The sequence below is a fragment of the Trichosurus vulpecula genome, chromosome 3 (assembly GCF_011100635.1).
Source record: "Trichosurus vulpecula isolate mTriVul1 chromosome 3, mTriVul1.pri, whole genome shotgun sequence".
Taxonomy (NCBI): Eukaryota; Metazoa; Chordata; class Mammalia; order Diprotodontia; family Phalangeridae; genus Trichosurus; species Trichosurus vulpecula.
This window is the reverse complement of record NC_050575.1, coordinates 26,977,899-27,002,263: the sequence shown is the minus strand read 5'-3', so window position 1 is coordinate 27,002,263 and position 24,365 is coordinate 26,977,899. Positions and strand designations below refer to the sequence as shown.

The window sequence follows — 24,365 nt, the reverse complement described above, 5'->3', positions numbered from 1 at the left end:
TGCCTTAGGAAGCTACTTAACCTTTCTGGGCATCAATTTCCTCATCTGTGAAATGAAGGCATTGGTCTAGATGGTCTCTATGGTCCCTGTTTCATGCCATGTCTGATTAAAATAAGGAAGAGGTAGTTTAGGCTCGAGTTCAGTTTAAGTCAGTATGGAGCACTTGTTAAGCACGGGGCCTGGCAAATATTGGGTGCTTAATAAATATTCGTTCCCCTCCCCCTTATGAAAATTGGAAATTACAGAACAAATAAATTGGAGTGAGGTGATTCCTTGCCTTGCACAGTAATCCTTTGTGTAATTCCTTACAATTGTGAGTGCCCCTGGCGAGGTTAAGTGTGTAGATTCATCTTAGGAAAACATGATTTGGAACATAGCTGATGACAGTTTTACAGCTAATAACAGCAGCTGCTCATGTTTTGGTTTACAAAGCATTTTCATCGCAACAGTGCTAGTATTATCCCCATTTTACAGATGAGAAGACCAAGATTTAGAGAAGTTGAGTAACTTGCTAGAAGTCACATGGACATTGCCAGATAGATCCAAGACTTGACTTCATTCTCTTGACTTAGAATCTGGTATTCTTTCTACAATGCCATGAAGTCTTTCAGATACTTAATTGTGTAACACTAGGTATGGGCCGTTTCGGGTAACCAATAGTCATTCTTCCCCATTTTAAGTCTGTAATTATATCATTTTGTGCCTCCCCCCAACTTAATTTCTTTTTTTCTTTTTTTTTTTAAAGGAATTTACAAGTTCAGGTTCAGCAAACACTGAGACCAGCAAAGTTTCGGGCAGTTTGGAAACAAAATACAAGTGGTCTGAATATGGCTTGACATTCATAGAAAAATGGAACACAGACAATACATTGGGCACTGAAATTACTGTTGAGGATCAGGTAACCATGTCCCTAAAGAGGCACCATTTTATTATTTTGTGTATCATAGCCTTCCTTGCAACTACAAATGCAACTTGTAAATTTCTTTTCTGTTCAGCTTGTACGTGGACTGAAGCTGACCTTCGATTCGTCCTTCTCACCTAACACAGGGTAAGAATTAAATTAGTTCATAATGTCTGAAGCATAGCATTTACTAGGGGAAGAAGATGGGTATAGGATTCTATGTTCTGAATGGCTTTCACCATATGGGTCTGTTTGTATTCAGTTCTGCTCTTGTGCAATATAAAACATTGTGATAAAGAGTATGTTCTTATGTTATAGTTCTATGTACATGTATGAACATTAAAAATATCTTTTAGATCTGAGTGCAATCTGTGAAGGCTACTAATTTTGTCACTAAATAATGTCTGATCTCTGTGTAAGCCAAATCTACTGTGTAATATGACCTTGACATCCAGAAATCTGAGTATTAAGTGAAGATACATGCTAGGACCGTATTTGTTAATTCCACAGACTTAAGTGGCTCAGCAATTCCTTCGGAAGATAAACCAACTAGACTAATGTGGAAGTAGACTATGTTGGGCATTGTGGTGCAGTGGAAAGAGTAGAGTCTCAGTTTCTTCATCTGTAAATTAATGATGGAATAAGGAAGAGGCAGTTTAGGCTCAAGTTCAGTTTAAGTCAGTACTGCAGATATCTGCATTACGGTGAGCTAATCATGTCATATCTCTCTGAACCTCCATTTCTTCAGCTGAAAAAAATGAGCATATTTAGTCTGGGAAGAGAATAATTAGGAATAATTAGGCAAGAGAGTTGGAGACAATGATAAGTTGTCTCCAGATATTTGAAGTACTCTCATGTGGAAAAGGGATTACATGTGTTCTGTTTAGTTCTGGAGGGTAGAACTAGAAAGACTCATGGATGTTGCAATGAGTAAGGCTGTCTATATGAAATAGCTTGAATGGGAGATAGTAGTTTCCCTCTCAGTTTAGGTCTTTAAAAACTATTGATATTATTTCTTTTTAAATTAACATATTTTTTCATTATACAAAAAACACAACTTCTCACCTCCCACCCACTGCCCAATTGACAATGGAAGAAAAATAAAACTCCTGTTACAGATGTGTGTAGTCAAGCAAAATAAATGTCTACCTCAGCCATATCTTTAAAAAAATGATCTAATATCTTGTTCTGTACTCATAATCTTTTACCTTTTTCTCAAGGAGTAAATAGCATATTTCATCATTAGTCCTCTGGAATTTTTAAGTCTTTCAAAGTTCTTTGTCTTTACAGTATTGTTGTCCTTGTATATTTTTTTGTAATGGTTCTCATTTCACTCTGCATCAGTTCATACAAGTCTTCCCAGGGTTCACTGAAACTATCCCCTTAAATATTTCTTGTAGCATGATAGTATACCATCACATCCATATGCCATAACTTGTTCAGTTATTCCCTAATTGATGGGTACCCTTTAAGGTTTCGGTTTTTTTGCCATTACAAAAAGAACTACAAATATTTTTGTACCTCTTTAGTTAGAGTTTATTTTGCTTGGGAACAACCCCTTTTCAGAGAGTTTGTTCCTTGAGCAATGGCACACATCTTGTTCCTTTTCAGTTCTCCCATAGCTCTCGTTCCTGTTCCTGTTTTTTCTCTAGTGCCCTCATTTATCACTTAACATTTTTAAACTCTTTAAAAACCCTCTCTATCTCTTCCGGGAATTCTAGTTGAATTTAATGTTATAGCCAGGGACCATTACTTCTGGAGAGAATGTCTAAGCTGGTCTTGCTGCTGTTTTCTGGGGTTGTACTATTCCAGGATCTCAGGGACAGCTTAGACTGGGGACCTGCAAGCTTTCAGTACTACCAAAGTGATCTGATCCCAGGCAACATCTGATCATTCCCCTCCTGGTCAGAGCTTTGCAAGTTGCTGGACTGGGTTTGGGTCTGAGTGATAGAGCTGTGGGCTTGCCCCCTCTGGAGTTTCAATAGACTGTTGTTGGACTTAGCCTCTATCAGTGAACTGGAATGTTCTGCTGATTCAGAGCAGCAGAACCATAGGTTTTTCTTTATTCTGGGATTCCTTCCATTTTTATTATTCTGTAGGCTTAAGATTGACCTAGAAGCTAGAACTGAGATTGGACTCTACTCTCCAGGTCTGATTCATACAAATGTAGTTTCCTTGTTAGGTAACACAGCTTAGGGTCCATGGCTGCTCTCACCTTGAAATGCCACCCGTCATTGAACATCCTCTTCTCATTCTCCCCTAGAACTGAGTAGTGAGTGACACAGAGCCGCCAGTTGACTTGTTCCTGCACCTACATAAGGTTAGGTCTTTCTTTGCTGGATTTGGAACATCTTACTGTAGTGTATAGCCTCTCTCTGCACTGGAATGCTCAGCCAACTCCTGGCCAGACCCCATCCCCTGTCTCTGCAGACCTCAATTTTGACTCCTTACACCTTCCTAGGCTGGAAATGTGACTCAGTCTAATTTTTTTAAATTTCCCAATCAGTATGTGTGATGTTTCATAGGGCTCAGTGGGACTTGCTTTAAAGTAATTGTAATAAAGATATTGTTTCCCAGTCCCACATTAGGACAAGCAAAATAAACAAAGTGGCTAAGTGCCTGAGTTACTATTGAGCAATAGGTTAAATAGTAGGTAGGGTATGATCTGGTACATTTTCTAGATCTTTGGAGGAGGGCTGTCTTTTTCTTTCTTTTTTTGGTGGGAGGGGAAATTCATTGTACTTCTTCCTACTCTGCCATTTTGGCCCTGACTCCAGCATCCAATGCTATTTCTTTTGTTATCATAGTTATTTCTGGATATTAACACCTATTTCCCACTCTAAAAGTTGTATGCTCCCTTTACAAAAACAGCTGAACAAGAACCAATCAAAATAGTGACCACATCTGACAACATGTAGCTTCCTATCCTCATGGTCCCCTGACTGTCAAGAAGAGGGAGATGTGTGCCATTTTCCATTCCCCAGGACCCTCATTGGTTTTTCAGTTATTCAGAGTTTAGCTTCCTTTTAGTGAGATTTTCATTTACATTAATTTTAATAATTGCATATGCTCTTCTGGTTCATTTTACTTAAGTCTACATCACTTCATTCAAATATTGCCCTGCTTCATTTTTTTACTGCAAAATTATATCCTATTACAGTTATATATGGCAGTTTATTCAGCCCTGTGATTTATTGCTGGCTTCCTTCTTGGATTTTATGTCCTGTGAATAACTGAACCTCTACTGTTCTTTCTTTCTAAATTGATACTCTTTTAAAAATGCCATTGTCAACTTTCCATTGTTACCTTCCCCAACCCGACCTTCAGGTTTTCTGGTTTTTATCCATGTAGTCTCGCAGAAAGAGTTACAAAGTGAAATTTCATTCAGAATTACTACAGAATGTGTATAATATTTGGGAGTCTACATACAAAAGCATACAAAGAAATTATGTAAGTGCAACCATAAAACACTCTACAAAATAAAGACTGACCTGCATAATTGGAGAGCTGTTAATTGTTCATGGTTGGACAGTGCTAATATAATAAAAATGGCAATATTACCTAAATTAATTTATAAGATGCCATACTCATGAAACTATCAAAGACTTATTTTATAAAGCTAAAAAAATAATAAAATCCATCTAAAGGAACAGAATGTCAGTAGTCCCAAAGGAAAAATGAAAAAAAAAAGTAGGAAAGAAAGGGCCATATCAGTACCAGACCTCAGACTTTTTATATAGCAACAATTATCGAAATTGCTTATTGATTAAAAAATAGAAAAATTGTTGAGTTGAACAGAATAGGTACCCAAGATCCGAAGAGAGTTTCATGAACCCAGGGAGATTTTGTTTAGAAAACTAAGATTATTGCCATCAATCGGAAAATAAATGAATGAACAAAGAATGTAAAAAGACAGGTATGCACAGGGAAAAAAAGGATTATTTGGTCTTGTGTCAAGATGTGCTTCAGTGGTATTCTCACAATATGAAGCTTAATTGAAGATGGACTTCAGAATGTTTATTTAATTGAAATCTCCCCCACCCCCCACTTCCCCTTTGCGGTCCATTGAAAGCAGCGTACCCATTTCAGGGAGTCCACAGGACTCTGAGCTCTTGAACTTTCCAGAGGGCCTATAGACAACATGTGTGCTCCATAACTGATGTTTCATGGGTCTCAGTGGCACTTGCTTTAAAGTAATAGTAATAAAGATATTGTTTCCCAGTCCTCATTGGACAAGCAAAGTAAACAAAGTGGCTAAGTGCCCAAGTTACTATTTAGCAATAGGTTAAATAGTAGGTAGAGTATGAACAATGTTAGAAAATTCCTACAGGGTTCAGGGAATTGTAGTGTTACATTATTGTCAGAGACAGTGTTGCAGTTACGCTATAGCATCAACACTTTTGTCTATTTTGGTTTCATTCTGGTTATTAGATACTCTGTTTACATCACTAGCATGTGTTCATTTTCACAAGTTAGGAGAATGGTCCTCGTCAGTGAGATTGAGCCATTGGCAGATTTCAGCAGCCCTGGGTTATCGAAATATGACTTCTAAATTGACTTCGTCATCATAAGAACTATCTTGGCATATCTTCTTTCTAAATCACAGCTGACATTTTTATTGTGCTTTGGTGTATTTTCCATATGTCATCTCATTTGAACCCCAGTCCCATGAGGTTGTTATTACAAGGTGACATTAACCCTATTTTAGAAATAAGAGGAAACTGAGGTTCAGAAAAGTTAAGGGATTTTGTGCTCACAGAGCTGGTAAATAAAAATAATATTAATAGCTAGCATTTACATAGCACTTTAAGGCTTATAGTTGTTTTTCAGTCATGACCAACTCTTTTTGACATGCCAGTGCTGTTCATAGGGTTTTCTTGTATTGCAAGTAAAAATTCTGAGACATGAAGTTCCCAGTTATAAAAATAAATTTATTAAATAGGCTGGCCGATCAATAAATCAATGGTCAGTGATTTGGTAATCAGTCAAAGATTCTAAGTGAGACTCTGAAACACCTTAAATCAGGTATATTCCTTCCAACAGGGAAATCCCCTGACAAGTAAAACTCGGCCCTGATTAGTGGATATTTAATGAGGAAGTGGGCCAAGAGCCCTTGGCCCCTCCCAATCACTTCTTTGTAGAGGTCAGCTGAGAATGTGGCCTGGTCATGAGTATGATCCCCCTTCAGCAATCTGGGCACCCTGATCAGGTTCTCTCTAGTTTGGTTTCTGCTTCATGAGCTGGGTCACCCTGAACCCCAGTGAGGGGGAACCAGGACAGGAGCTCTTTCCCCTCAGGGAAGAACCTAACTCAAACTGGATCCCATTTATGCTGAAGACAGAAATCAGGTTCCCAGTTGGGTGGGGCCCAGCCCAGGTGCCTTGGAAAGAGCTGAAAAGCTTAGGACTTTCTTTAGTCTGAGAGGGGCTTCTTTTTAAGCTAGCCTTTTGACAGAGAAGGGAATATTACAAATTATTATTATTAATCAAATGGTACAGTATTAAAATTAATTTTTTCTCTTTTAGCAAGGATACTGGAGTAATTTACCATTTCTTTTTCCTGTGGTTCAAGGCAAACAGAGGTTAAGTGAGTTACCCAGTGTTGCACAGGTAGTAATTGTCTAAAGCTGCATTTGAACCCAGGTCTTGATGACTCCAGGTCCAGCACTCCATACACTGAGCTGCCTAGCTGCCTGTCTAGCTAACAAATATCCTTCCAATAACCTTGGGCAGTAGTTCTTATTAATATATATTACAGTACTGTTACTTTTTCTCTCTAGCTAACAAATATCCTTCCAATAACCTTGGGCAGTAGTTCTTATTAATATATATTACAGTACTGTTACTTTTTCCTCTAATGCTAAAGGCTAGATATTACTGGATTTCTAGGCATACCTGTTTGTCACATAGTAATATATCCACTGAAATCTGCATATTGGGTGTAACTACTGTTATGCTATGTAAGTACTGATTGTGAAGATGATGACCTTGTTTTCTTTTCTTTTAGGAAAAAAAGTGCTAAGATTAAGTCAGGATATAAGCGGGAACATATCAATCTTGGCTGTGACATGGATTTCGATATTTCTGGACCTTCAATACGAGGAGCTGTGGTACTTGGATATGAGGGCTGGTTGGCAGGCTACCAGATGAATTTTGAAACTTCCAAATCTCGGGTGACCCAGAGCAACTTTGCTGTTGGCTATAAGACCGATGAATTCCAGCTGCACACCAATGTGTGAGTCAGAAGGGACAAAAAGCTTTGCTCCTGTCCTTTCCCCTTTCTTTCCTATCCCAGTGAAGGGAACTGATTGTTGGAAATGATGAAGGCTGAAGGGCACATTTAGCACTTATTGGCAAAATATTTGCATTTTTGTCTCAGGATTAGTCCATGTTATTTTTTTGTGGAGATAAAACTTCTAGAGGGAATTTTCTTTGTGAACTACAAACAACAAATATATTACTTTGTAAACACAAAATAACAGATTGGTTGCAAAAGCACCAGACAGATTTTTTTTTGGAGGGGGGAAGGCAGGGTAATTGGGGTTAAGTGACTTACCCAAGGTCACACAGCTAGTAAGTGTATCAGATGTCTGAGGCTGGATTTGAACTCAGGTCCTCCTGACTCCACTGTACCACCGAGCTGCCCCATCACCAGACAGATTTTAAACTGGAAAGAGGACCTAAGTAATAGTTAGAAATTATCCTTGAGAAAGAAGTTGGGATAGTGAAGAATGAAGTGGCAGAGAAACTTAAGAGTTACAGATGTTCAACTGACTAAAGGTAGTCATAGTGATAAGATATAGTGAGGTAAGCACAAATTGCTTTGTGCTAAGATTAAGTCAGGATTTTTCTGTTCCAGTAGAGGTCACTAGAAGTTAGGCTTCTTATTATAGTTGGGGCCCATTTGCTTATGCTTCTGATTCTAAATAGGCTCCTCCCTTCATATTGTGTCAAAAAAAACCCACCCCTTTTTGAAGGTTTTTCCATTTCCTTCTGAGGTTTTCTTTTAAACCAAAAATAAAAATTTGTAGACAGACCTTGAGAAATGTTTTAGCACTCCAGTGATATATGAGACTCACCCTGTGCTGTAGAAACCCCATCTCCTGTTAGACTTCAAAAAGGTGCATTGGTTGGTGGTCACTCCAGCTTCTCTTTGCTCTTGCCCAAATTATCTTAAGCAGCTCTGGGTTGATCTCTCAGTAATTTTCAAATAATAAATGCCTGGGAACATGTAAATGCTTGGAAGCTGTAAGTTAGCTCCTAATTCAGTGAACCCAGTTTGACTCTGTGCCAGAATAGAATAGTTTTACCAAATTTCATAGACTATTTTAGAATTCTCAATGGAGTTTCAGCCATATTGGTGATCGGGCATTAGTGACTGAGGGCTGTTAATTTTTGAGATTACAACCAGGATTTTGTAATAAAAGTATAACCTAAGTAACAATAATAATGATTTATATTTGCATTTTAATGTTTGCAAAGTCCTCTAAAATTATCTCATTTGATTATCACAGTTCCCTAAAGTACTTTGACACTACAGATATTATGAACACCATATTACAGCTGATGAGACTGAAATTCATGGAGGTTGTGATTTGCCGAGGGTCACATAGTTTTGGAAGAGGGATTTGAACCTAGGTCTTCCTGATTAAAAATATGCTGCTTTATCTACCAAATGGGGTTGGACAGCAATAAGCTCAAACTTGTAACCAGATCCAATCTTTTTTGGAAACTGTCAGAATGATGAACTACAACAGCAGAGTGTTTCTTTCCAGTTAAATTTATGCAAGTGTTTAAGGGCTAGTTTGGGGAATTGTTCATATTTTGTTAGAGAAAGAGAGAGGAAGCAAATCATTCTTTTCTAGGCTTGGTTGATCTTCCTCAGAAATAAGGCATTGATTGAGCATTAGTAGAGGGGCCTCTATTTCCATTTTTACAAAATGAGGTCAAGTCACCAGACTATATGAATTTTGAGGCCCCTTCTAGCTCTGACCTTTGACAGTATCATGAATGATGCCTCTCTGTCTTCCAGAATGGACCACTCTGACTATAAAGAGTACACTGATGGAGCTATTAGAGCTCACAGGTGCCTGTGAAGTGACTAGCTTGGCCCTTGACATTAAGAATAAAAAAGTTAAAGAGAAGATCCACAATGATAAACTCATGAGAGTTTGGTAGCGAGGATTTTGAGGTTTTCTCTTTATCTCTGAAGGTTTTTTTTTTCCTTTCTTATCTCTTGGGTATCCTAGAGAGATGAAATATTCACTGTGGTTTTCAAAGCAGGGAGCTTTCCACTTCCCCCTGAAATCCCTCCTACTTTCATCAAAGACAAAATCAATTAGGTAATAAGAGGTAACCCAAATTTCTCAGGCTGAAAGATGTGGACAGGTTTAAACCTGAACAATCCTTCAGGCAGGTAATTGGCTCTTGTAATCCCCAGTTGGTAGCGATGGAAAGAATGACTTGGAGTCAGGGGACCTGGGTTGGATTCTTGTGCCACACTTTACTACTGTGTGACTTTGGGCAAGTCACTTAGCCTCTTAGTTTCCTTTTCTTTAAAATGTGAGTGTTGGGTGACTGTAAGATCCCTTCCAGTTCCAAGTCCGTGGTCCTGTGGTGTAAGCCTAGTCCTGTGCTAAGGATGCTTTGGAGTATGGAAGATGAGTTCCCTCATGGAGGCTACAGTTTTGTGGGAAGCGCCACACTAATGAGAATCATACAAGACAGAAAGTTGAACAAATTAGAAATTCAGTAGGGGTTTGGAAATTAGAACTTTTTGAAATTTTGGAGATTTATAGAAGCATGTTTAGAAATCAGATCAGTGAAGGGGAGTAGGGCAGGTCTTGCAAGTGGGTTTTTAGCAACGTGAATAAAGAAACAAATGTAGATCTAAACCTGATGTGTTAGGACAATGAGGAAACAGTTTGAGGGATGTCCTGGAAGCAGTAGGCTATGGAGGGCTTTTAAAATCAGTAGTCTGTTTCATTTGGCTTTTACCGAGCAGAAAAATAGTACAATACAAAAAATTCCTCAAATACAGGAGTCTCAAAACTGGGAGCATATTTCAGTGGGAAATCCTGATTGGATTTTCAATGTGCCTAAGTGGTGACAGTTTAGAGTGAGAATTAGTTTCTTCCATCACTGCTACTACAGCAGTGGCAGCCCCGGATAAATTTCATTGCCACCCTTCAGAGCACATTGCAGCTGTCCATTCTGGAGGTCATGACACGTAGCTAATATTAAAAACTGCTCAGAAGTCTCAGCTACAGCTGAGAGTAATAGTTCAGAATGTCAACTATAGCCAAGACAGGATTCGTGTATCTCTTTTGTCCCACCATCTGCACGATCCACACTTTTTACCATTTTAGATGCTAACTTTGGTTCATTTGGCTGTTTGACTTCATTATAGAAACCTAGGCTGTCCTCTAGTAGCCCCCATGTGGCTGAAATAGTATTCCTTTCACCTCTGATCCTCCCTGACTCACATTTATGTCCAATTTTTGAGCAGGATGTCATTACGTACCTTCTTAGTGAAGTTTGATAAAGACTATGCCATTCAAAATTCCTATGACCAGTTTAGCCTATTAAAGAATTCTCTATGATAAGCTACTTAAACTCAGTACAATTCCATATGTATTTATAAAGTGCCTGCTACATTTTCCAGGTTTGTCTTCCAATGGCATTTTGCCATTTCTTTCCTCTGTTTGGTTACAGGAATGATGGCACAGAGTTTGGGGGCTCTATTTATCAGAAGGTGAACAAGAAGTTGGAAACTGCTGTCAACCTAGCCTGGACAGCTGGAAATAGCAACACTCGTTTTGGAATAGCAGCCAAGTATCAGATTGACCCTGATGCCTCTTTCTCTGTGAGTACACGTGTCTTCACAAGCTTGAAAGGAAATGTAAAACTATTTGCCATTTTTAAATTCAGCTGTTGTGGGCTCCAGGAACACTGGGCTTTGGTTTCAGTCACTTGTTCTTTATCTATCTCCTAATGAGCTTGCAGCATGCATTAAGGTGTATTCCACATGCTTTTTATTTTAATAAGAAGTTTTATTAATTACTTTTGGTGTTAGGTAAGTCATTCTTTGATTTACCTCCTCCCTTATGTGCCATGAGCTTTCCCCAGTAACAAAGGAGAAAAAAAATTAAGCAAAATCAACCAATAGAGTAGCCAGCACTCATTAAGTATTTAAAAAGCCCTCTCTGGTGGCTATCCTTATCACCATTAGTGAAATGTCTCATATTGCCACATATGCTGTGTTAACAGTTCCTGTCTTGCAACTGTGTTCCCTGGAGTGGGTAAAGATGACCCCAGCCATGTACCCTTAGGGTGGCAGGAAGTGGGGGGGAATGAGAAGGAAAGCAAATGTCATTGTGCTTTCTATACCTCTTCCACCTTCATTCAGCCTCCTACCTATGCCCTCCAATCAGTTCTTTATACTTTGCCAAATGTCTGGGTTTGGAATGAATGGATAGTCACTATCACCTGCCTGGGCCATCTGAAGTCATATCTACTTAGAAATTTTAAACAAGGAATTGCACCTTTTAAAATGGCCTTAGTAATTTAAACATAGTTAATCCTTCATGGGGTGACTGTCAAAAGTTATCTTTCTAGGAACAATGAAGAAATGTATGACTTTTCCCTTGGAATTTAGGTTTTCAAGGCTTGCTACATATATTGATTTAAACATGACATATGAACACTTATATTACATTCACCCTTTAAGAGCTAATTTCAAGTTTTTGTGAATCCTGTATTTTATGTGTTCCATAAACATGGGAAAAAAGTCCTTCTGTGCTGAAACCAGAGTTGGTAGATGATTAAAGCTTTCTAGTTCGTTTTATAACACTTAACTCTTTTCTCTTCTCTCTAAATAGGCTAAAGTGAACAATTCTAGCCTGATAGGCTTAGGTTACACCCAGACTCTAAAACCAGGTAAGGGCTACTTGTAGATGAAATCCACTTTTTATCTCAACAGTAAGATGATAGAATATTTTGTGTTATATATTGTTGGTTGTGGGATTTTTCTGAATGTTTTTTATTAGGGTTTGGTTTGAAAGACCCTTAGGCTCAGTGTCAAGAGAACTAGGCTCTAGTTTTGGCTCTGCCCTTAACTCATGGTGACTTAAATTTAAAGCCAAATTGTTTACCAATTTTAGTTCTCAGTTTGACCATTGGTATAATGAGATTATTTGATGTTATTGAAAGGCAGAGTAGAGCAATTGAAAAAGCATTGAATTTGGAAGCCAAGAATTGGCTCTACCTGTGTGACCCTGTGTAAATCACTTCACCCCCAAGGCTTCAATTTCCTCATCTGTAAAATCAGGCTGGATTGTGTGACCTCCAAGGTCCCTTCCAGCTTTCTTCTATGTTATAGTCTCTAGCCTTCAAATTCTGATTCTCACCAGCAGCCTAAAAGTAATCCCCTTTATTAAAGACCAGAAATGGAAAAGCATTTTTATTCTATTCCTTTGACCTATGTACAGCTCTTCTGACTATGCTTGGAGTGATCTGCTGAGCCATTTGGGTTTAGGGAGTATTTCAGGTTCTTCCAAGGAACAGATCAGTGTTAGACATGTGATAGATTTCTGCTTCTTTTCCTAAATTCATTGAATAGACTTAAGAGTTGGAAAGGACCTTAGAGATCATTTAGTCCAATCCTTCCACTTTTGAATATGGGGAAGTTTAGGCTCAGAAATACTGAGGGCTCAAAGTCACAACAAATAAATGTCAGCTAGACTAGAGTTAACATTGGCTGAGGCTAAACTCAGTGTTCTTGACTCCACACATCCAGTCAAATCAAATTCTAAGGCTTGGTAATGGGTTCTAGTATACTAGATATATTGGGGGAAAAATGTGGGAGAAAACATGACATTAGTTGTTACAACTACTCATTGCATAAGATGTGTTTCTGGGACATAAATGATAGGGGGAGGGTAATGGAAGGCATGCAGACTTCAAATAGGTGTGATTTGTATTGTTTAGGGTCATCCACATCAGTGATATCACTGTTCATTTGAATATTGTCATCATTAGGCTGCATTGTAGCACAGAGGTGTTAGACTCGGAGCTGGTGGGCTGCTTTGGCCGGCAAAACTCCGGAATGCAAGTCAAACTAAATTAAAATGTAATTGAGAAATGTTTGACAAAATAAATAAAAATATAGTACAACATAGATAATATTAATTTGTAGTCTTCTGAGTCAATATCCAGCAAGTAGTTTCTTTTTGTTTGACACCACTAATTTAACAGATGCTGATCTGGACTTGAAACCACAGGAAGACCTGGGTTCAAGTCTTATCTCTGATATACACTGACTGTGTGAACCACAGGCAAGTTAATTAACCTTTCAGTGTTGTAGACAACTGTCTAAGACTTTAAGTTACAGAGAGGGTACTGACCAGCATTGGTAGAGGAGGGAATTTTCTCACCTCAAGAGTTTCCTATAGTAGGAATTTTTCAAAATTTTCGTTCTTGGCATCTCTTTTTCACACTCAAAAATTATTAAGAACCCTGAAGAGTTTTTGTTTACATGGGTAAGTCCATGGACCACACTTAGAACTGCTGCCCTGTGCTAATAAAATTACATGTCTAGTCCCTATCTCCTAAGTGTTTTCGATAAATTCTGACTTTTTTTCTTACCAACTTCATTATTTAACAGTCCACACATGTGGCCAGTCAACAAGAATATATTTGTGTAAACTTGGTAGGGGAAGTGCTTGGAGTTTTTCCTAAAAGATAAAGATAATGTTTATGCCCTCAAGGAACCCACAGTTCTAATGGGAGTTTCTGAACTTTTTTATGGTTTGTGTAAAGTACTTTAATCTTTCATTGATGAAATCTTTCTTCTTATCCCAATTGTTTGCACTGTAGGTATCAAACTGACATTATCAGCTTTGCTGGATGGCAAGAATGTTAATGCTGGTGGCCACAAGCTTGGTCTAGGACTGGAATTTCAAGCATAAAAGAAGTTGTACAATCACTTAATTTTAAAATATTTTGCAGGATAGCTACCTTCAGAAATTAGTGTACCTTTTCATGTTGTATGTCTGGGACGCAAGTATTGCTATGTATCAATCATGTTAGACCTCCAGGTTAAAGATGATGCAGCTTTAAAGTGTTATCCTTTCAGAGATACAGAAGAAACCTGACTCAGAAAAAAAGGTCCTTTCAGCTCCAGGCTTTTGAGGGGATATGTGATGATTCCCACAACAGCTTTCAGAAGTCTCTAAGGATTGAAAGGGTGCATTGAGCCACCTTTTTATCTAGAGATAGCTGCTAGTGGAAGGCAATGATATGTAGGCACTTGATAAATGTGGACTGATTAAATGAATGAAATTTTGACTTCCTGAGAATTCATGGTCCATTGCAGTCAACTTGGCTACATATATCTATCCTAAGTGGGTAGAAAGAGGCTCATTCCTTGATGGAGTGAAAACTTGTCTGAAAAGGGGACTCTTTTCTTTTTTTTTAAGTCAAATCCTCATGAATTGTTCCAGCTTTGATTAGTTACTTCTGCCAAAAGTTGTCTCCAGAGTCCTTTAGGTGTCCACTTTGTACCATTCTGTTGTGGAGCCAGTTTGATGTGATTAAGCCAATAATGTAGTACTTAATTCCCAGTCTCATTGTGGTTCCATTCACTTTGGCTGAGTTACATATAAAGAGGCTGCTAGGACACAGAACCATAAACAGGGAAGAGTCTGTGTAACTGTGCTCACATAGTGACATCACTTGGAATCAAAATTGGACTTCTGTTGTATTCTCACACTAATTTTTTTTTTTTTTTGCAATTAATGGATACATTTTAGAATCTTCCATATTGTGTGGAATTAGATGCCTTCCCCTCCAAATGCTGTACTTACCACCACTTAAAAATACAACTTGAATAAAATATTGAAACCTCTGCCTTTTCCCCCTTGTTTTTATTAATTTATTTTATACATCATAACAGCTGTTAATAGAAATAAAAATGCACATGGGCTTAGAAACATGTTGTTGAATACTTCTGACCCTTTTCCATAAGTATACCTTATTTAGACAAATGAAAAATAAGAAGAAAGAGCATGAACCCATTTTTGGAATGGGTTTCAGGCCAAAAGAGTACTGCTCTTCCTTTAGTTCTCATGTATTTCCTGCCCCAAGTATCACAAAAAGCACATGTGTCAGTATTTGCTGTGATTTGTTTTTGTCTCAATTTGTTTTTCCATGAATGTGGTTACAAAGCTGCATTTTTCTTTCCCCTTCTTTATACCATGGCTGCATTTAGGGGATTTTCACCATGCTGAGTGTTGGTAAGATGAAATGAGATAATAAACATGAAAAGTCTTTGAAAGGAATGTCATTGATTTGTTCATTAAAACTATTCTGTTTTTAGCTTTGTCTCCCTGGGTGTTAATATAGCACCTTAGACATAATAGATGTTTAATTAACATTTTTTAATTGAGTTGAGTGTATTCTTGGATAAAGCTTGGTGCCTTTGAAAGATGACTGGCAGCAGAATGAATAGACTTGGATTCCAATTATTACCTATACGAGTTTGGGCAAGTTATTTTACATTTCTGGGTGTGTTTTCTCATCTGGAAAATGAGGTGATTTCATGTAAATTATCTCTAGAATCCTCTCTAGCTTTATATGTCTGGGCCTAAGTGAGCTAATTCAAACAAACATGTAAATGCCTTCTGTGTCGAAGGCACTGTGCTAAATGTAAGATGATAAAATGCTCCCTGCCTTCAAGGAGCTTATAATCTTTTTTTTTTTTAACTTAAATATGTGTAAGAAAAGGAAACATTATAGACTTAAATACTAAAACAAATACAAAATAAAAGAAAAAAAAGCACTGCATGTGCACAGCAAAATGTAAGAAAGGATTCAAAATATACAGCAATAAATTTCCATTTCAAGAAAGCCTATGTCATAAATACTACACGTTGTATTCAGAGCTGTTGTCTTTGCTTCCTTGTAAATTTTCTTCTGTTCCCTGCTGTACACTTTTTACTTTGTTCTTTTTTTCCCTTTCTTTCTCCCTCCTCCAAGGCTACAGTTAAGCAAGGATATATTTATATATGTGTGTACATATATATGTGTACGTATACACACATATATGTACACATATATATACTTCGATATCTGTAATTATACTCATATAGACATAAATTCATATGCATCTATATAAAACTGTACTATACTTGTTTGTCCTCTGTTTTTCTGAGGGTGGATAACATCTTCCTTCTTAAGTCCAAGTCTTTCTAAGTCCACCAACTCATCATTTCCTAGACAGCAATATTCCAACCTTATACTGTCTAGTTATTTTGAATATTCTAAAACAGGGCTGTCCAACCTTAGGTTACCTTAGGGCTGCATTAAAATAAAATAATTATTTGAGAGCCACACCAAGAATAAAAAATACAGTACACTAATAGAAAGTGGAGGATGCGTGCCATCAATATGACAGGTGAAGGCTCGAAGCGTGAAAGCAAAACAACAAAGTGACAACAGAACAGTATAAAGGTAGGTGCATACTGACTAGTTTGCACTGTACAGGCAGAACGCATCCCACAGATTGACTGAAAATTCTGTGCGATATGTTCCGTCTGTAATACTGCATTAAAAACATCAAAGAAAATTAACATCAATGAGATTATTTATTAGTGATAGAATTAGAAAATCTAATACACATTCCATGCAAATTTATTATTTTGCTCATGAAAATTAAAACCCACCTGCGGGCTGTATTTTGGACAGCCCTGTTCTAAAACAATATTGATTAATGTGGCTGACGTGTAGTTTACCTATTTTTCTCTTTTGATTAAATCTATTTTAGCTTTAATTTCATCTGAGATCATGATTACTACTCCTGCTTTCTCCCCCCAATTAATTCTACTCCTGATCTTTATTTTATGTATATTTCTTATTTCCTATTCCTCCTGACTCCTCTACTTTGCTTCTACCTGCTGCCTTGCCCTCCAACTACTTAACCTACCTCCCTTTTCCTCTCCCCCCATCCCTTTCCCCTTACCCTCTTGTTTCTGTCTCAATTTAGAAGCCTTCCAAATGTGTATACATATATATATATGCGTATATATGTATGTATGTGTGTTATTGCCTCTATCCCATTCCTGTTAATCTAGACACTCTTCTTTCCCTCCACCTTATCCTACTCCCTCACCCTCTTACTTATTTATAAATTTTCTTTTAAATGTACTTACTGTTCTCCCTTTAGCCCAGATCTGATGTGAGTAGAATTCCCTCAAAAATCCCTCCCTTATCCTCTTCCCCTTAACCTTTTATTTATTTCTGAATATAGAAGACTTTTATAGACACACACACACACAGTTACCTCTTTATTTCCCATGAGAGTAGGGTTCCAGAACTACCAGCCCTCCTCCTCCATCTAATTCCTCTATGTCAGTTGTTCCTCTAGCACCTCATTTGTATAATACTCTACCTTATCCTAAAAGGTTTTACTTTTTAGAATCACATAATACTGCAATCTTTCTTTAGAACTACCCAATTACTAATCATCTTAGGCATGTTTTATGTTTCCTCATGTAAAAATTGAACTGTCCATCCTTATTGAGTCCCTTGTAATTGTTCTTTGATGTGTACCTTATATTTCTCTTGGAGATATGTCAAATTTTTTTATTGTTTAGGTTTTTTTGCAACAAAATCTTGAAAGTCTGGCAATTCATTGAACGTCTTTTTTTTTTTTCATTCAGGATTATGCTTAACTTTGTTGGGTGTAATATTTTCGGTCACAACCCCAGTTCTTTTGCTCTTCAATATATATTGCTCCAAGACCGGTGGTCTTTTAGTGTCATAGCTGTTAGGTCTTGTGTGATTCTAATTGTGGCTCTGCCATCTTTCTTCCTGATCTGTTCTCCAGATCAGCTGTTTTTCTTATGAGATGTTTCACATTCTCTTCTATTTTTTCATTCTTTATATTCTGTTTCATTATTTCTTGGTCTCATAACTTCGCTAACTTCCCCTTACCCAATTCTAATTTTCAAGGAGTCATTTTCTTCCTTTTCTTCAATATCTCTCATCTGATTTTTAGAGTCTTTTAAAAATTCTATGAATTCTTTTTGAGCAGGTGAACATTTGACATTTCTCTTTGGGGTAGGAAAGGCTTTTTTTGCTTCAGTGTCCTCTGAAGATGAACCTCAGTCTTCTCTATTCTCATAGTAACTTTCTATAGTTGGGTTCTTCTTTGCCCGCTCATTTCCAAAAAAAATAACTGTAGCAACTTATTGTTGCAATCAGCTCCAGTCCTGGGGTATGGGGGATGGTGCCTCTGGCCTGAAACCAAAACCAAGAATTCTGCCCTCTTGCAAGCCAGCTGTGTCCCTGTCCCACTTCTTCTGCACCCACTTCTTGTGCGCTGGTTCCTTCTTGCCCAGCAGCACAGATGGTGTTCCTTATCAGCAGAAGTTCCCTCAATCTTCCCCACATTGGGAGGTAAAAATTCCTGTGGCTGGGGCTGTGTCTAGCTCCCAGCTCCCAGCACTCCCTGCTTGCTGTTTCAGAGAAACTAGCCTGGAGGTGTTTACACTTCACCGGGGTTTCTTTGGATCTTCTCAGGTTGTCCTTGGAGGGCCACTGTTCTTTATTTTTACCTGCTCTGTGTTTGCCCTGAGGTCCTATTTTATCTTGTTTGTGGGGGAAATCCGGAGAGCTTGGAATTTTCTGACCTACTTCTGCCATCTTCCCAGAATCCTCCCCAAGGAGCTTACATTCAATTGTAAGGATATAGATGAGAAATAGATAAGTATATACTTGATTGGAGGAAGGAGAGACCATTTCTGTATTCATTCCCATCTTGGCTTCAGGACTGTGGAAAGATACTTTGGGTTCTCCTAGGGTTTTTTCCAAACCCTGATGTCAGTGAGCCTATGGGAACAATCCCCTACCCCAATCCAGTTACCCAGGGGTAAGACGAAGCCTAAGGTTTGGTTTCCTCCTCTTAAGCTATTTTTTCTCAGGGAAAGTAGAATGGCTTCTTTGTCCCAACTCCAGGATACACTGTTGATTTAGTAAGCTGAGTATCCAGTGGGGAAGAATATGGAGTGCTTAGTTGCTAGAATATATTAATGGAACTTGAGAACCTTCCATGACTATGTGTAGCCATCAATCTATTCTGGAGGATATTCCAGTCTAGGGGTCAGCTGCCTATTTTTGTATGCCTGCAAGCCAAGAATGGTTTTTGCATTTTAGAATACTTTAACCATATTCAAAAATGCAAAAAAAAAGATAATTCTTTGCTCCCTGTTCTAAACCACCCAGGATTGAGTCTAGGCTATTCAGCCAGACTTGAGCTATTGCTGAGTTTGTGGCTGACCAGACATGGAACTGAATAGCATAGACCGGTTTGGTAAATTGTTCTTGTTCCTCCTTTGTACTTGAAGAGGACCAATAACATCACAATGTTGGGGTCAAGGTACAGTGTGTTCAGCTGGATGATCAGTCCAATACAGGCTCTATCACAGGCCAGGCACAAACAGTCTGTTTACACATTTGGGATGGAGATGTCTCTAGTTTTGCGCATTTCATGTTTCCGTTGTGCTACAGTGTTTCTGCTTTGCTCAGATCACACTGCGCTGGGTGTTAATGCTTAGTAGCATCCACACATCCTCAAACCTTCCCAGATTGGTCAATCAGTGAGTCTGTGTGTTGTGCCAGGATGTCCTGGTGTCTGCCTATTGCATCAGATGCAACATTACTAAACTCGGAGATGTGAGATACAGGCTCATATCTCAGTTATGCCATTTATTAATCATGTGGGCACTTTATACCAATTAGCCTCAGTTTCTTTGACTGTAATATTGGTATAATACTTGTAATTTATATCTTCTAGTGTTATTATGAAGATCAAATGAGATAATATATGCAAAAACATTTTGCAAACTTGAAAGTGCTATATAAATATAAGCTACTAATATTATGTAGGAACCATTATCCTTAACAGATCTGATCATGGAAATTCTTCAGTGGTTCCCATTGCCTCTAGGATAGATCCTCTGCCTGGCATTTAAAGGCCCCCACAATCTGGCTCCTTCCTACCTCTCCAGCCTACTTCCTATTACTTTCTTTTATAAATTCTGTATTCTTGTCCAAAACATTCCCCATCTTTCTCAGTGCTTTGCACAAGTGGTCTTCCATGCTTGGAATGCACTCACTCCCACTTTACATTTCCCTTGTAGAGCCACTACCTTCCTTCCAAATATGGCTGGTGTTTTTTAAAGTGAAGTGACTTATCCCAGGTGAGAGCTAGGAAGTGGAAGTCAGGATTTCAATCTTGGTTCTCTTTATTCTAGTTCCCACACTTTCCATTGTACCACATTGCCTCCTTTCAGTAATTTTCAGTGAGTCATTTCAGTTGTGTCTGACTCTTTGTGACCTTATTTGGGGTTTTCTTGGCAAAGGTTTTGAAGTGGTTTGACTTTTCCTTCTCCAGTTCATTTTAAAGACAAGGAAACAGGCAAACAAGGTTAAGTGAGTTGCACAAGATAACAGAATTAGTGAGAGTCTGAGGTCAGATTTGAACTTGGAAAATTGAGTCTTTTGACTTCAGGCTCAGCAGTCTATCCACTGCTGCCTACTTAAATGTTACTTGTGGACATCTATATTCTCACTGTCACTGAATAATAATAATAATAATGATGATGATAACTAACTCTAGGACGAATGAACTCTAGATAATGGACAACTGAAGTTATTGCTGTTCATAGGACTTAGACCATTTCTAAGGTCCCTTCAACCTCTAACAACCTCATTTAACATTTAAAGTACACTGAAGCTCAGAAAGAGAATGATTCACTTAAGGTCACTCCTGCCCCAGCATCTAATGTAGAATTAGTTTTTTTTACTAAGGCCATCCCCTTTACTTGTGCTCTTGATCCCAGCCCCTCCTGTGTCTGCCCTTACAATCCTTCCCTTCTAATATTCAAACTTTTTACTTGCTCTTTCCTTGCTTCCTACAAACATGTTTAGGTCTAATCCATCCATACCAAAAAAACAACCCCCCCCAACCCTTTACTTGACATTACCTTACTCAAAGTTATCATCCTATATTTATGCTCTCGTTCATAAACAGCCCACCCTCATTGCTTCTACTTCCCTCCCAAAATCCTGCCAGTCCTTCATTAACATTTCAATACCTTGCAATCTGGTTTCAAACTTACTTAACAGAAACCGGATCTCTTTCTGGTTATTTAGCAATCAAAACATTGCTAAATCTTGGCCTTTTCTCAATCCTCATCTTTCTTTACATTTCTTCAGAATTTGATAGTTGACTACTCCTTTCTCTTGAATACTTTCTCCAGCCTAGATTTTCTTGGAGAGAGAAGAAAGTATTTTGGAGGAGGGGGCAGTCAACCACTGCCATCACCTTGAGAGAATTGGTTGACTACTCCCTCTCCCCAATACTTTTTCCTCCTTGGATTTCTGACAGAGTTCCCTTGAGGTTCTTTTACCTATCTGCTCCTCCATCTCTTGCTAAGATTATCATCCATGTGTGCTTTCTTGACCTGGGACCTCTTTTATGGGTTCAGTATCTCCTGGAGCAGGCTTCAGCTCATCTTATCATCACTATGCCCTAGTCAATGTGGGCATCTCCCTGTCTGCCCTGCTTCACACTAGCAACCCTCTGAATCAGACCCCCTACAGATCCTATTCCACATTCCAGAGGAGTTAATACACTCATCTTAGAGACCAGTCCTGGGGTGGAGCTGCCTGGAGAGGAGAATATCAGTAGTCAAATTCGACCTTTATATCTGGTTGACTCAGAACTCCAGACAATGCTTTACCTCATATAACTAGTCATCTATTAGTATACCAAAGCCCACCCAATGCAGACATCTTGCCATCAACCCAATACCACACATTCACATAAAGTACTACCCACTTCTCATTTTATCACTCCCTTCCCAGATCATCAATACTCTCCTAGGGGAGGGGGAAAGGGACTAACTTTTACATTTGTATTCCAGCACCTGTATTGGGCACAAAAAAGATGCTTAATGAATGCATTTTTGATTGCTCAATCTATGTCTTCAGCCCCAGTCTCATGAGCTCCAGTCTTAAATCACCAACTGCTGTTTGAACATGCCTTACTATACGTCCCATAGCCATCTCAAACTCAGCATGTCCCCAAGTGGAACTCATCTCCTCTCCACTTTCCTCTTCTTCCCAAACCCATCCTGTATCCTGACACTCTTTTTCTAGTGTTGTCACCCAGATTGCAAACTTGAAATTCTCCGACTTTTTCTCACCCTCAACTCCATCCCTTTCTTGCCACCACCCTAATTAAGGCCCTCAGTACCTCTCACTATCGCTAAATTGGTCTCCTGCCTCAAGACCTCAAGCCACTCCCTTCAGACAATCACATAGCTGTCAAAGCATAGGATTGATTACTTAACTCCTCTGCTCCAAAACCTCCTGTGGTATGTAAAGCTTTTCACGGTCTAGTTCCAGCCCAACTTTCCTATATTATTACATGTCTTTTTCCTTCATGAATGCTACATTCCAACTAAACTGGCCCTGAACTTGTTCCACCTTCCATCTCTGTGTCCTTGCATAAGCTTCGCTATACACCTAGAATGGCCTTTCTCCTCTGCCCCTTTGAATCTCTAGTGTTTTTTTTAAGGGTCTTTTCATGCCACCTCCTATATGAAGCCTATCCTAATTCTCATGCTATGTTACTCTGTATGTTCTTTGAATTTGTCTATCTGTGTACATGTTAGAACCCCCATCAGAACATGTTCCTCCATTTCACAGTACCTGATACATATTAGGCACATAATAAATTCATGTAGAATAAATGAATGAATATTGCACAGCTATTCAGTAACAGGACTCGGCCTTGAATGCAGGCTTTCATGTCTCTATGTTTAGTTCTCTTTTTACTATACCACATGAAGGGTGGTCTGGGGATAAGGATGGAATTGACTGTGCAGTCTGTGAAGTGGGGCTCTGGAAGGTATGTTTGAAACAAGTATGTCTTGTTCTATACCAAACCCTGTGGAATCTTTGAGAAAACATGTGATATGAATGAAACCTGGCTACTGGTTCTGACTGGGGCACAGTGGTTTCTCTGTACATATGAGACAAATGATACAGGAAAGACATTCTGTGTGAGGTTTCATATATTGGATAGCCAAGAAACCTTGCAATAAGGAGGGCATTCATCCTTTTCTGGCAGTCTGTGGGTTAAGAGATGAATAAGGCTTAAGTCATTGACATCACTGGATCTATATATTCCTGGTAACTCACGGCAGCCAGAAAAAGCTCATGTAATTAGATGTAGAGATAGAACATTGAACCTTCTCCCTGTAAAGGTCCGTTTAGAGCTCAGCTCTGGTTTCTAGTTTTTCTCCAAATGGACCATGAAGTTCAAAACTTGCACAGCAATAAATGTGTATGCACAGTCATACTTTATGCAGTGTGTAGACTGAAAAAGAAATTGCGTATGTAAGCAGGTATTGAAAATTGTATCCTCTCTTGAATATACACAAGGAATGGAAAGTATCTTATTTTTTAATACAAATCATTGCCTTCAACCCTACCACCCAAACAGTTTTCTAAGTTTGGCATTTCTCTCTCTCTACACAACTTTTTTTTTTTGGTAACCTGTAGCCTAGGACTCCTTATGGACTCTTTGATCACATAATATAGACTAGGTCTAGTCTTGGAAGCTTAACCCAAAGAGGGTCAGTTTCTCTCTTAGGCTCATTATGCCTCTGTCTGAGAGTTTTATTTCAGAGAAATTTCCAAGATAAAGCTTAAGTATACCTTGTGTCTAGGTTTCCCCAAATGTGAGTTAAAGTTCCCTAACTTCCATACAGGAGGAGCTCAGTGTACAACTCTGACACTGGGTGTGGGACAGACTTTATTTTACCACCACAGAAATTGCATAAGACTCAAAGGACTAACAGAAGCTCATGAACAGATGCAGAAACACAGGAAACATTCAAATATCCCACCCAGAAAGAAAATAAACTTTGTGGGGTGGGGCTTCTGAACAGTGTACTTTATGAGTTACAGAAGCACTAGTAGTGGAGTTTGTAAGGTACAGATCTTTAACCCTCCTTGTGGCATACTCCCCCATGATTTTAATAGCAAGGTGAGTTTATGTTTGTGATCTGCTTTCTTTAAGAAGCACACTGCTAGGGAAGTCTCCCTTAGGAGGCTAGTGGCCAAATGCTCAAACTTAGGAACACAAACCTGGAGTCAGTTATCCATGAGGCAATTTCCAAAGCTGGTACTAGAAGGCTAGGTTGTGGTACCATGCTGCTAGGGTATTAAATATTCCCCCTCCTCTACAGAGGAATTTGGGGTTGACATTGAACCCAATTGTCCATTGGGACTAGGCAGACATATACACGTCTACCTCTGCCAGGTTTTGCTACAGGTAGTTGGCAACTAGGTGGCACAATGAATAGAACACTGGACCTGAAGTCAAGTAGGAT

General features: G+C 38.6%; 1 protein-coding gene across 1 annotated transcript in view; it reads left to right on the top strand.

Annotated features, from left to right (window-relative positions):
- Positions 1 to 14,806, top strand: part of VDAC1 (voltage dependent anion channel 1) — a 32,581-nt gene extending 17,775 nt beyond the window's left edge. The window contains exons 4-9 of the mRNA XM_036750420.1: positions 746 to 898; positions 996 to 1,048; positions 6,908 to 7,135; positions 10,615 to 10,765; positions 11,781 to 11,838; positions 13,777 to 14,806. Coding sequence (XP_036606315.1) covers positions 746 to 898; positions 996 to 1,048; positions 6,908 to 7,135; positions 10,615 to 10,765; positions 11,781 to 11,838; positions 13,777 to 13,868 — 735 coding nt within the window. The 3' untranslated portion in view covers positions 13,869 to 14,806. The remainder of the gene's footprint in view (positions 1 to 745; positions 899 to 995; positions 1,049 to 6,907; positions 7,136 to 10,614; positions 10,766 to 11,780; positions 11,839 to 13,776) is intronic.
- Positions 14,807 to 24,365: the final 9,559 nt, after the last annotated feature.